General features: G+C 40.7%; 1 protein-coding gene across 3 annotated transcripts; it reads right to left on the bottom strand.

Annotated features, from left to right (window-relative positions):
- Nucleotides 1-445: 445 nt before the first annotated feature.
- TNFRSF9 (TNF receptor superfamily member 9) lies at nt 446-12,610 on the bottom strand. Of its 3 annotated transcripts, none has more exons than XM_027843865.1 (8): nt 12,524-12,610; nt 11,513-11,975; nt 10,919-11,044; nt 9,683-9,820; nt 8,981-9,047; nt 7,246-7,376; nt 3,931-4,062; nt 446-1,867 (listed from the first exon to the last, which is right to left on the bottom strand). In XM_027843865.1, the coding sequence occupies exons 2-8, from the start codon at nt 11,607-11,609 to the stop codon at nt 1,728-1,730; spliced, it is 831 nt and encodes a 276-aa protein (XP_027699666.1). In that variant the 5' UTR covers nt 11,610-11,975; nt 12,524-12,610; the 3' UTR covers nt 446-1,727. The 3 variants fall into 3 exon arrangements, with proteins under 3 accessions (XP_027699666.1, XP_027699667.1, XP_027699668.1); XM_027843866.1 differs by lacking the exon at nt 12,524-12,610 and adding an exon at nt 12,456-12,518; XM_027843867.1 differs by lacking the exon at nt 12,524-12,610 and adding an exon at nt 12,114-12,132.
- Nucleotides 12,611-13,731: the final 1,121 nt, after the last annotated feature.

Below are 13,731 nucleotides of genomic sequence, written 5' to 3'. Positions count from 1 at the left end.
TTCCACTTTGGCAATTTTATGTGTCTCTGGGATTCGAAGCCAGATACTCTACAGTTTTTTAGTTATTCCTACACAATGGGAAAATAGTTGGATTTGGAGTCAGAGAGCCTGGGTTTAAGTCATGGCTTTGCCACTTACTACTGGTATAATCTCAGACAAAATCCATTCTTTTCTTTGTTCTATTTTGTGTTCTGATTTGTCTCCTTCTCTGCCAATCCCTCTTTAGAGAAGGCCAACATTTGTGTGTGTGTGTGTGTGTGTGCGTGTGTGTGTGTGTGTGTGTATAACATACATTATAATATATATCCATTGCTTTTTTTTTTTAGGCAATTGGACTTGCCCAAGGTCACACAGTTAGTAAGTGTCAAGTGTTACTCTAAAGCCGGATTTGAACTCAGGTCCTCCTGACTCCTGACTCTAGGGCTAGTGCTCTATCCACTGCACCACCTAGCTACCCCTATCTATTGCTTCTATATACTTCAGTTTCCTCCTCTGGAAAATTAGGAGGTTGGGCTAGATCAGAGGGAGCAAACACGTAACCTATGGGCCACATGTAGCGCACAACTCTCTCAAGTATTGCCAAAATTAAATTAAAATGTAATTGGCCTAACCACACTTAGGAAAAATATGGCTCTTTGGTATCATATTTAATCTATAACCATAGTACCATTGCCCACCAAATGGCAGTGTCTCCTAATTATAGGCAAAGCAATAGGAAATTCCCTATACTAATAAAATCATAGGTCCAGTGACATCCCACTCACTCATGGTTGAACTATGGGAGAATCAGCAAGCAGGTATCAAGAAAGGGATGGGGAATAAATAGGCTAGGAGATGGTGTGTTTGGAGGTTCACTGATGAGGGGATGATTAAGACCAGTGTGTGAGATGCAAGGTTTAAGAATACAGTGTTTTATAGAGCAGTGAGAAGTAGGGAAGAGGTGGAGTAAATGGGATGGGTGGAAGAAATCCAGCTCAAGGCAAGGAAGAGTGGGAAGTGTAGAGAGTGGGAAGGGTGGAATATGAGAAAATTGCTCTGATGGGGAGGGAACAGGAGAGAAGAAAAGGACCACAGGCTGAGTAGAGATGGATAACTTTGCAGATTATCCCTGGGGCCCTTTGTTGTTTCTAAACAATATTTATGAGACTCCTGCCTCTGTTTCTCTTATCCACTAAAAGACCTGGTTATAGCATAAGCTAGAGACAGTGTCTTGTGCTGATAGGAATAATACAGATTTACTTTGAGATTTCCCGCCCTTAAAAAAAAAAATTCTGACATATTGCAGCACAGAAAAACTGTCTGGATAAATGGTAACTGAGCTTGAGTCAGGCAGAGGCAGTCTACAAAGTCTTAGTGGAGTTTTTAAGCACGAAGACTTTGAGGATGCCCTGTACAATCAACGAGGAGCTTGAAGGAAGGTGACCTTGAAATGTCAGGGGAAAGCAGTGAAGGCTTCTGGTTCATTGGGTAGACTCCTCTCATAGTGAATGTGGGACAAGAGTCAAACAGGATGGGCAGCTAGGGATGGGTTATAATCTGTACTGTTGATGGGGACTGCCCTCACCAGCCAGTTCTAACTCAGAGCCCATTCTGAGACACACTACATCCACTAGAAGGGCTTGTCTCTCTCTCTTTATAACCAGCACAGTCCCTTTCTTAAGCCCCTTTCCAAGTAGCATCAGCAGACTAGTTTTCTGGTGGTGTCTGATAATGGCCCCAAAACCTTACTAATTCGAGTCTTTTAAAAACAGCTCCAAATGCAGCTCAGATTGGAACTTAACGATTTCACGATCTCCTTGTTCTTCTTCAGGAAACCCACAGCTACAGGCATCTTCTTCTTGGGCAGTCTGCACTGGTTTTATAAAAGCTAAAATAGAAAGAGGTAGATGATTACCTTTGCTTCTCCACCTGGGTGATTATCCTTTGTTTCTCTTGAATTGGGATATTAAAACAGGTTGGCTTTCTTATTCTCTCTCTCTCTCTCTGTCTCTCTCTGTCTGTCTCTGTCTCTGTCTTTCTGTCTCTATCTGTCTGTCTGTCTGTCTGTCTCTCTCTCTCTCTCTCTCTCTGTCCCCCTGTCTCCTAGGCTAGAAGAGCAGTGATCACTCACTGGCCAATTCCATTAAAACCAGCATGGGAGCTCTGACCTGCTCCATTTCCAATCTGGGCTGCTTTGCCCTTCCTCAGTCAGCCCACTGGCCCTCTGCTCATGGAAGGGCTCACCACATTGCTGCAGAACTTTGTGCAGATGCCCAATCAGCTTTAGCCTGACTGCAGCTCTGAACTCCTAGGCTCAAATGATATCCATCAGTCACGGTCTCCCCAGAAGCAGGGTTTTATAGGCCTGGGCCACCAAGCTTGGCTATACCTCAACTTTCATAAAGGAGAGAAGCAAGTTTTTTCACCTACAAGACTCACTAGTGAAGGGAGAAATTTTTCTTAATTCTTTTCTTGGATTTAAGAATTTCATTTGTTCATAGATTCTTTCTGTTGTTGTGTTGTTCAGTCATTTCAGTCATGTTCACTTTTTGTGACCCCATTTGGGGTTTTCTTGGCAAAGATACTGCAGTGGTTTGCCATTTCCTTCTCCAGCTTATTTTACAGAGGAGGAAACTGAAGCAAACAGGGTTAAACGGCTTGCCTAGGGGCACACAGCTGGGAAACATCTGAGGCCAGATTTAAACTCAGGAAGTCCTGACTAAAGCCCAGTGCTGCACTTCATTGACTAGCTGCCCTTGGCCCTTTCTATAAGTGACCAGAAGAGAATCCAACCTAGTAAACTGACATGCTCCCCATGTCCCAAGTGCAGCTGCTACCTGCTATATTTCAAAGAGACATCTATGTACTTTTCAGGGTATCCTGGACCTCAGACCTGCCTATCTTGGTTAAATGATGAAAGTACCAGAAATTAAAAGCAAAAGCAAAAGTGAAAATTATTTCTTCACAACCCTAACCCATTCACCAGACAAAAACTGCTCGAAAGAAGTCTAGCTGGGTTTTGCACCGTTGGGAGAATTCCTTGTTTTATTAAGGGCACCCCCTTTCTCTCTTCAGTAGGCATTTTTTTAAATTCTCAGTCTGATTGATGCCTTTGTTACAAATTGATATAAACTGATTTTGTATTACCCTTATTTCTAAATTTTGGAAAGGTTAAGCAGCTTGCCTGTAAACACAGCCAGTAAGCATCAGAGGTGAGATATGAACCTAAGTCATCCTGACTCCAAGCCAGCACTACTAACCATTGGGCCAAACCACCTCTTGGTGCTGAAATCCTCATATCGGGTGATCTCTCTAGACCAAGCCTCAAGACGCTTTCAACCTTACTCTTGAATTCTATAGGCTTCCCTCTCTTTTTTCATTCCCCTCTCAAGGCATGTGTCAGTTTACTTCGAGGAAGGAAGGAAACAAGCTTTTATTAACATCTCTTAAGTGCCAGGCACTGTGCTAGGCACTTGGCAAATATTGTCTCATTTGATCTTCACAACCCTAGGAGGTAGGTGATGTTAATGATAATAATAATAATAGCATTTGAATTTTTTATATAGCATGTGCCAGGCACCGTGCTAAGCACTTTACAAAAATCATCTCATTTGAACCTCACGACATCCCCAGAAGGTAGCTGCTGCTAGCATTATCCTCATGTAACTAATGTAGGAAACTGAGATGGAGAGAGGTTATATGACTTGCCCAGGGTCACACAGTTAGTAAAGATCTGAGGCTGGATTTGAACTCAGGTCTCCCTGGCCCTGGGCTCTACGAGCCACATCCATGTAGAGTAGGAGCAGTGATGATTTCAGAGTTCCTGGAGGAGTAAACATCTGATCGATGCTCTATCCATTCCTCCACCCTGCTTCTGAGCGCATCCTACCATGATCTCATCATCCATGCCCACACACACTTACAGAAGGGAAGTCTGGGATGGGGTCTTACTTTGCTTGAGCAGGTAAGGCAGTTTCTTTTTGTTTCTGATGCCACAACAGAACCATGACAAGAGGAGGAGCACAAAGAATCCTGTAGCCATAGTCAGAGCCAGAGTGAAGATGGCTAGTTGACGGTCCTTATCTTCAAAAAAAAAAAAAGAAAGAAAGAAAGAAAGAAAAATCAGAGGGTGAGAGAACAGAGAGTGGATAGGAAACCTTTGCATGGGGAGCCTAGTTACAAATTTATTCCTAAGCATGATGGAGGGTGGTAAACTTTTGCACATTTCTAATATGTTAGCTTTGGGAATTAAGACCCTAAGAAGAATTTTGAGATAAATGAGCATTTTTCCAGACATAGAAATTTAATGGGCTATCTCTTATACACATGATCATATCATATACATTAGAGTGTGAGCTTTTAGAGGGCAGGCACTATCTTTCATCTTTTTTTTTGTATGCCTGGTGCTTAACACAGTACCTGGTACATAGTAGGCACTCAATAAATGCTTGATGAAAAAAATTCCTAATGACTGATGAAAAATGCTTATTAATTTTATCAATATAGATATTTTACATGGCATTGAAAAAACCTGCTCACATGTCTAGAAGAATGTTGAAAAATGGGATAACTGACCGTGGGGGAGGGAGGGGTGGATATGGAGGTGGCAAACGCTAAATTGGCTTCTCTCTTCCTAGGATTCTAACATTCTTGAGCTTCTTCTCTTTCATTGATGCTAGCAATAGCTATGGTCTTTGTTCTACTGAGATACTCTTAAGTATAGCAATCAATAAGCATTTATTAAGCACCTACTGTGTACCCACATCAAGTAGTATGTAAGTAGGTGCTGGAGATAAAAAGTGAAACAATGCCTACCCTCAAGGAATGTACATTCTATAGGACATATTGAAAAAGCCATTTAGGGGCAGCTAGGTGGCCCAGTGGATAGAGCGCCAGCCCTGGAGTCAGGAGGACCTGAGTTCAAATCTGACCTCAGACACTTACTAGTTAGCTGTGTGACCCTGGGCAAGTCACTTAACCTCCATTGCCTCCAAAATAAAAAAGAAAAAGAAAAAAGAAAAAGCCCTTTAAAGCTGGAGAAAAAAATATTCCAAAGTTCAAAGTAGGATATTACTTTAGGAAGACATTGCTTAAAACACACTGCTTTATTTTTTTCTATATTGTGTGGCATCCAATTTTCTAATTTATGTAGTTTTTTATTGTTTTGCATTTTGTATTTTTTTAGATGAAACTGATTTCATCAGTGTTGGAAGCTCTAGTCAGGTCTAGTCTAGCCTTCAGTCAAATCAAGTTAACAAGCATTTACTAACTATCTGCTGTGTGACAGACATTGGGCTAAGCACGAGACATGCAAAAAAAAGCAGAAATAGTTCCTGCTCTCAAGTAGCTCACAGTTTAATGGGGGAGGCAGCACATAAACTACTATGTACAAGAGATAGATGTATGTATGTATGTGTGTATATATGTCTAAATAGTGTATATATATATTACATATTTTATAGGTGCATATCTATATATTCATGATAAATTGGAGGTAATATCCAAAGGAAGGCACTAGCAATAAGGGAGATTAGGAAAGGCTTCTTGCAAAAGGTGGAATTTTAGCTGAGACTTGAAGTAATCCAGGGAAGCTAGGAAGCAGAGATGAGGTGGGAGAGAATTTCAGGAATGAGAGATAACCAATGAAAATGCCTAGAATTGGGAGACGAAATGTCTTGTGGAAGCAATAGCAAGGACGGCAGTGTCATTGGATCAAAGAGTACATTAGGGGTCAGCAAGAAGACTGGAAAGGTAGGAAGGAGCCAGGTTATGAAGGCTTAGGGTTAAAAAGTCAGAGGATTTTATATATTTGATTCTAGAAGTAAAAGGGAGCCATTGGAATTTATTGAATAGGGGGAACACATGATCAGATCTACTCTAAGATCAATTTGACAGATGCATGGAGGACAGACTGAAGTAGGGAGAGACTTGAGGCAAAGACACCAATGAGAAGGTTATTGAAATGGTACAGGCATGAGGCGATGATATCCTGGAGCTTGGTGGTGGCAGTGTTAGAGGAGAAAAGGGGGGAGTATATAAGAGATGTTACAATGGTGAAATTGTTAGACCTTGACAACTGATTGGATATGGGGCTGGGGAAGACAGTGAGGATGGAGTGAGGAGTGAAGGATGACATGTAGGGTGTCTGGGAGGGTGGTGGTGCCCTCAGCAATAAGAAGAAAGTTAGGAAGAAGGGAGGGCTTGGAAAGAAAGATAATGAATTCATCCTTGACAGTTTGAGTTTGAGGTATCTATAGGACATTCAATTCAAGATGTCCAATAGGCAGTTGAAGATTTGAGTGTGGAGGTCACAAGAAAGGATAAATAGATTTAAAAATCATCTGCATAGAGATGATAATTAAATCCACAGGAGCTGATAAGATTGCCAAGTGAAATAGTATAGAGGGAGAAGAAAAGAGGACCCAGAACAGAGCCTTAGGGTATACCCACAGTTAGTAGGCAAAACTTGGATGAAGATCAAGAAAAGGACACAGAGAAGAAGCCATCAGAGAAGTAGGAGAAGAATCAGGATGGGAAAGTGCCTTGAGATCCTCGAGAGAAGAGAATATCAGAGAGAAAAAGGTGATCAACAGCGTCACAGGCTGCAGAGAGGTCAAGAAGGATGAGGATTGAGAAAGAAAGATCCTTAGATTTGGAAATTAATTAAATCACTGGTAATTTGGAGAGACCAGTTTCAGTTGAATGATGACATTGGAAGCCAGACTACAGAAAGTGAAAGAAAAGGAGGCAGAGGCACTGATTGTAGATGGCCTTCTCAAGAAGCACCTTTTCAGCAACTTATCATCTTAGAGAGTGGCCTAGGACACTGTTAAGATGTTAAGAGACTTGCCCAGGGTCACACAATTTGTTTCAGACAGAAATTAAAACTGAGCCTTCTTGACTCTGAGAACAGTTCTCTAACCACCATGGCATGTTGCCTCTCAAGATATATAATACCTGTATACAAATCAGAATGCTTATTAAGTTTTTTTAAGGCAATTGGAATTAAGTGACTTGCCCAGGGTCACACTACTAGTAAGTGTCAAGTGTCTGGTCTGATGCTGGATATGAACTCAGGTCCTCCTGACTCCAGGGCTGGCACTCTATCCACTGCGCCACCTAGCTGCCCCTCTTATTAAACTTTGAATCTTGAAGGCTCCACTGGGTATCCTTGCTGAGATAGTGTGTACCAGATGGACTGAACTACAGCTAGTACAGAACAGCTGTGACAGATTCCTATTAATTAGATATTAATTAACAGCTCACCATTACGTATGAGAGAGGAAGGAACTGTTATGGAGATTGCACCTGGAGTGGCATCTGTTTTGGCGGATCCACATACCACATCTCTTTTATTAGTTCCATTTACAAGCACAACTAATCCATTCAGAGAGCAGCTGAAGTTAAATGAGAAGCAATCAAATAATTAAAACTTGCACGTGACTAATTTCAGAAACCAAAGCAATTACTTCTGTTTGAGTTCATGGAAAGTTAATAATAAAATGAATTTGAAGTTAACCTACAATAAATACTTCACAGAATCATGTAACCTTAAACTTGGATGTTAAAGGTTTTCTAATTCAACTCAGAATCCTGTCTAAATTATCCTCCAATACATGAGCATTCAGTTTCTAGCTGAATACCTCTAGGAAGGAAGAACTCATCCTCTCCTGAGACAGCCCATTCCTCTCTTGGATCCTAAATGTTGGCAGGTTTTTCCTTCCATTGACCCCCAAATATTTCTTAGATTCTGGGAGAATAGATTTGAAATATCCCTACATAGTTTTAAATGTTATGGAAGATACAAAGAAGATGATAACAGCATCCTTACTCTCATGAAGCTTACAATCTGGGAAGACAAGGACACAAATAAGTATAATAACAACAACAACAGTAATAAGCTACTCACACTTGCAGAGTTCTCTACCTTTTAAAAGCTTTTTTCCTTATAACCCATATCTTCATTTTACAGACAAGAAAACTGAAGCTTAGAAAGTAAGTTGGCAAAAGTGGTGGTACAGGGCTTTAAACCAAGCTCTAAGACTAGAGCTTTCTATACTATATTACACAGTTTCTCCAATACAATATAAGATGTGAAAATGTAATGAGAGATATAGAGTTCTGTGTCACCGAAGCTGCAACCATGGTTGAAATGGCCGGGGAGAAGATGTAGACAGAGACAAGAACCATGGACAGAACCCAATGAACCATCAGCATCCTCCCAGGGATGGGAGGAGGACATATGAAAGGAGTCATAAATGAAGCAGAGATATAGGAGGAGAAATAGGATATTATCGTAGAAGCCAAGGGAAGAAAGAGTTTCAAGGAGTTGGTAATCAATAGTGTCAAATACAACAGAGAGATCAGTGAGGATGATGACTGAAAAAAAAGCCATTGGATTTGGTAATTAGGAGGCCACTGAATACTTTAAGAAAGAGAAGGTGATGGGAAGAAAGGAGAAGAGATGGAATGAGTTAGAGAAGGAGGAGGGGAGAGAGGAAGGGAGGGAGGGAAAGAGGGGGAGGGAGAGACAAACAGAAAGGAGAGGGAGGGAGGGAGAGAGGAAGGAGAGAAGAAGGGAGAGAGGGGGAGAGACAGAAAGGAGAGAGAGAGACAGACAGACAGAGAGAGGAGGAGGGAGGGAGGGAAGAGGGGAGACAGATAGAAAGGAGAGGGATGGAGAGACAGAGAGAGATGGGGAGAGAGGGAAAAGGAGGGAGAGAGGGAAGGGACAAGGAGGAACAGAGAAAGAGAGAGGAGGAGGGAAGGAGATGAGAGAGGGAGAGAATTAAGTCAGCAATAAAAGCTGCAAAGGAGTGAAGGGTGAATGGGGAGAACTGGTGATATCATTTGTGTTATCAAAATAATATTTTCCAATATATAACTTTACCTGATGTACTTGATTAATATGTAAAACTTTAACATTTATTATCTTAAAATATAAGCTTAACCTAGAACCATCACTGAATAATCTAAGGAAAATAATTAATGTTATACATACTTTGTCCAGTGTCTGCAGTTCCCCCGTGTCAGATCATTAAAGGTACCAAAGCTACAGTCCCTACAGCCTTGCAGAAAGTGAAAACAGAGGTGGAAAAACATAAGTATTTTCATCATTTTAAGTTTCTTCTTTCTTGACGTAAACATCATAATGATTTTTAATGACATAAAATGCTGTATAACTGTTCATCAGTTCTTAAAGCCTTGTGATTTGAAATAGCCTTGAGGTTTTCATTCTGATGACAAGCATTTAAGGAAACTTTATGGGAGTGAATATGTTTGAAAATACCTAGATGTCGAATGGATGACAAATATTCAAATTATGATTTATTGAAAAGAATTCCTGATTTACTAGTATGCTTGACTCAGTCACTTATACATATACATTTCATTAAATGTTACATTCAATAGGATCATAGGTTTAGAACTAGAAAAAAAAAACAGTGGCCATCTAAGTCCAGCCCCCTCATTTTACCGATGAGGAAACTGAGGCCCAAGGAGGTTAAATAGAATGCCCAAGATCATACAAGTAGTAAATGGCACAGTCAGGATTTGAATCCAGATCCTCTGAGTCCAAGCCTAGCATTCTTCTCATTCTACCATGCCACTTAGGAGTCTGCCTGTGTAGTTTTGGAACAATTAACAAGTTTAGAATTTCTAATAGACTTTGGGTGGGGGGATGGGGAGGTGGAACCAGACTTACCTTTTCCTGTAAATTCTTGACCTTGCTTGCAATCTGGTTGACATTTAGAACATCCTGCTCCAGAACAATGATACCCAGACATGCAATCACACTCTGTATTACTTGTTGGAGTACATTCTCTCTTAGTTCTGAAAATACCTTTTAAAAAATCCAAACCCATTTGAAAATAGGACATAAATGCTTATTGACAAATTCTATAATGAAACCTTTCCCTCCCACCATCCCCCACCCCACCAGCAGAATGTAAACTTAGGTCACAGATTGTTCCATTTTTGCCCTTATATCTCCAGCACCTCCCAGTGTCAAGCACATCAATGCTTGTTTGAAATAAAATTGAATATATGACTATAGTAATAAAGTTTCTCATGACTTTTAGTGCTAAATTAACTCTAAGAATATAATTCCTTCATTTTGGTTAGTAGAAGCATATTCCCATCAACTGTGAAATAGCATTTCACCTGCAATAAACTTTCAATAAAATACTAATTCTCACATTTTTTAAGAAACCTAAATTACTCCATGTAGTTACCACTACGGTAATTTTTAAAATTTCTCAGTACATATAGGAAACAGCATTCATGACATTTGAGAAGTAGTGAGAATCGCGCACACGCTCGCTCCCCCCCCCTCTCTCTCTCTCTCTCTCTCTCTCTCTCTCTCTCTCTCTCTCTCTCTCTCTCTCTCTCTCTCTCCCTCCCTTCCTCCCTTCTCCCCTCTCCCTCTCCCTCCTCCTTCTTTCCTCTCTCTCCCTCTCTCTCCCTCCCTCTCCCTCCTTTCCTCCGTTTCCCCCTCCTCTCCCTCCTTCCTCTTTCCAGTCTCTCTCTCTCTCTCTCTTTCTCTTTCTCTCTCTCTCTCTCTTTCTCTCTCCTTCTTTAACTCCCTCCATCTCTTTCCCTTTCCTCCCATCACCTTCTCTTACTTAAAGGGAACTTAGGGTGTGGAGTATTGCATATACTGTCATTCCTGCTGGATATATTGCTTGGTTTTTCTGAACTGATTTTTAAAAATCATTGTCATAAGGGATGGTTCAATAGGTAGTATTGGGGAAAAGATGTATTTGTAAATTAAAATGATTTAAAAACACAAGATAATTTTAAATAATTTAAAAATCGTGGGCATAAAGAGAGGCATAATACAACAGAGGGTCGAAGTTTGTCTAGTTCATCACTTATCTGAAATTGATCCTACATGCATACACACATATTTGTAGATCCGTATACATGTATGAGATCCTACCTTCACATCTCTTGCATATGTCACATGTCCTCTGTTCACCAGCTGTACTAGAGAAACTATTTGGGGGGCATGGGATGCAAGCCAGATTTTTGTTTTTACCGCAGTCTGTACCATTCCAGAAGGTACCTAAGGGAAAAAAGAAAGGAATCAAGGGATTCTGGTAACCTTTGGCACTTTACAATCTTCACTGTAGCATTCAAAAATATTTAAAGACACAGGGGAAATAAAAATGCAGAAAATCTAGTGGTTCCCAGGTGCTACTGTAATGGAGTTATACTTTGATTAGCGATTGACTGGCTTTTAAAACTGGACCCTCCACAAGCATGCTTCAGCAATAAACACAGAATCAAAAAGAACGAGACACAAATAAGACAGAATTAAAATAGATTATATACATCTTATGACTAAATTAGAATAGAATCAATGCTTATTCTGATGACTGAATCCACTAAGAAGGGAATTTTCCTAACTATTCCACTAAAATTATATTCAGGATGAACCCAAGAAGTTAATTAAAATCAGGTAGGGTGGCTCTGGAATTAAGAATCAGTCAGTAGGATAGACATAAACACATCCTTGGTTTTTTGTTCTTACCTGCTGGACAGCTGCCGCAGGAACCTTGGACCAGAGTTATGCAGTGTAGTATGACAACAGTTAGCATCGCCTCCAGTTTATCGCAGCTGTTTACCATGTTAGGGTCTTGGAGAAAGGTGGTCCTCAGGAAGTTAGTTCCCACAAAACGTTAGCCTGTTTCCACAATCTTCACTCTCAAGGAAGCACTTTCAGGTAATAAAGCTAGATTGTGTGTCTCATGAACTAATTGTCCATCTGATTACCTACAAAAATCCACAGACGTCTACCCAGCCTTGTTCTGGAAAAACAACAGAAGCAGCTGCCCTGGCAGGCCAGAGATTCAGCAATGCCTATCCTCTTTGGTAGAAGCTTGCCTGGGTTTTCCTAACTGCAGAACCAGCTTCCAGAGCATCACCTTGAGACAGGTCCAGTTTCAGAGTTCCCTGGCAATGGTATCCAGAGTTCAGCAATGCTTTCTGCATACCTAGAACAAGACACACTTGGTCATTTGATCCATCCATCAACAGTATTTCTTAAGCACCTACTAAGTGCCAGGCACTATGCAAAGCACTGGGGATACAAAGACAGAAGTGAAAACAGTCCCTACCCTCAAGGAGCTTACATTCTATCAGGCAGAAGTTCCTGAAGAAGGGAGGGGGATACTTATCAATGACTTTTTTTTTTAAAAAAAACTCAGTTCTCTCACTGACACTGCTGATCCCTAAAGCCTAGAATAAATAAACCAGAAGTTTCAAAATCAACTAAAGTGATCATTTGGGGATGGGGCAGTGTCCCTGCGCTCAACCTGTCCTGCTACTTCTCGTCCTCTTTGCAGACATGGATTTGTTCTGACATCTAGAGCAAAGCAAAGGAAATGTTAAGCAAAATTGATATTCTCTTCTATAACGTCTATTTTATGCCAGGCTCCCAGGATCCGACTGAAGGGGAATCACTGAATACAAACCATGAAATGAGAAGGAAACAGGAAGCTCAGAAAGGCAAAAGACGGAGGAAGTTCTACCGAGGACAAACCTGTGTAAGTCTGGGGGCTGCATTCAGAGAGTTCAATTTCTCGATCTTCAGGAACAGAGAGCATTTTTATAGCTAGTGCTTTCTAAACCTTCCTCACAAGCTTGGGTGACTCAGTAGGGGCGTGGGGGGAAGGAGGAGCCTCTTGGGAAATCCCCTCAATGATTTTAATTAGAGCTTTATCAAGGCTGAAGTTGACTACCCCCAAAATCCCCTAGGACCATGGTTAACAAGGTCTCAGTTCATTTCTTGGAAGCAGTCTGTAACTCTCTATTAGGATTTTTCTTAGGTTTCCCTGAGAAATTAAAGGATTTTGTCACTTCAAAGAGGCTTCTAACACCACCTTTTACCCTGCCCTCAGAATATTTGAGGCCCAATAAAGAAATTCATCTTAACCCTGAGATATCCCCTTGAAACCTGCCGTATCACACGCCGGGGAACTTTGGGAATTTTGTAAGAATAAAAAGGGATGATTTTCACTGTCTATGTCAGCATTGGGCTAAAGCAATTTCCTATAAGTGGGGATCACAACTATGTGGCATATATACTAGATTGCCCAATAAGCACTAATATTACTCAGTAAATTTTTGGAGGGAACCTACACCTATGATTTCATCAATATAGGGAACTCCCAGTGTGGAAATTCCCTTTGATGAAGCAGAAGGCAACCCATCTGAAGCTTCGTGTCATAGAAGGTAGCCTAGGGCCCTGAGAGATTAAGCAAGCTGCTCTAGGTCACATAGTCTAGATATGTCAAAGGTGGACCCCGAACCCTGGTTTTCCTAACTCCACGGGCCACCCTCCATCCACTATGCCAGGCTATCTCATCCTTATTAAATTCTATAGAAAATGACCATTTATCATTTAAAAATTTGATTGTTATTTTTTGTTTTCATATCACCCTCATTTCCCAATGTATCTCTCTCCCCCTCCCCAACCCAGGGAATGATACCTTGTAACAAACATTTATTAAGTGCCTACTATGTGCTAGGGAGAAACTTACAAACAATGAGTAGAAAAGTGAAATCTTTTCCTGTTTTTTCATCTACATCTCTTAGGATCATAGAAAATGGGAAGTTGGAGATATAACCCCTGGTAGAAGGATGGATGGATTAATGGATAGATTAGATACATAGATAGATAGATAGATAGATAGATAGATACATAGATACATAGATACATAGATACATAGATACATAGATACATAGATA

This window comes from Vombatus ursinus, unplaced genomic scaffold, assembly GCF_900497805.2.
Source record: "Vombatus ursinus unplaced genomic scaffold, bare-nosed wombat genome assembly UNPS02014932.1, whole genome shotgun sequence".
Classification (NCBI taxonomy): Eukaryota; Metazoa; Chordata; class Mammalia; order Diprotodontia; family Vombatidae; genus Vombatus; species Vombatus ursinus.
Note: the sequence above shows the minus strand (reverse complement) of the source record. Positions and strands in the feature narration are given on the sequence as shown.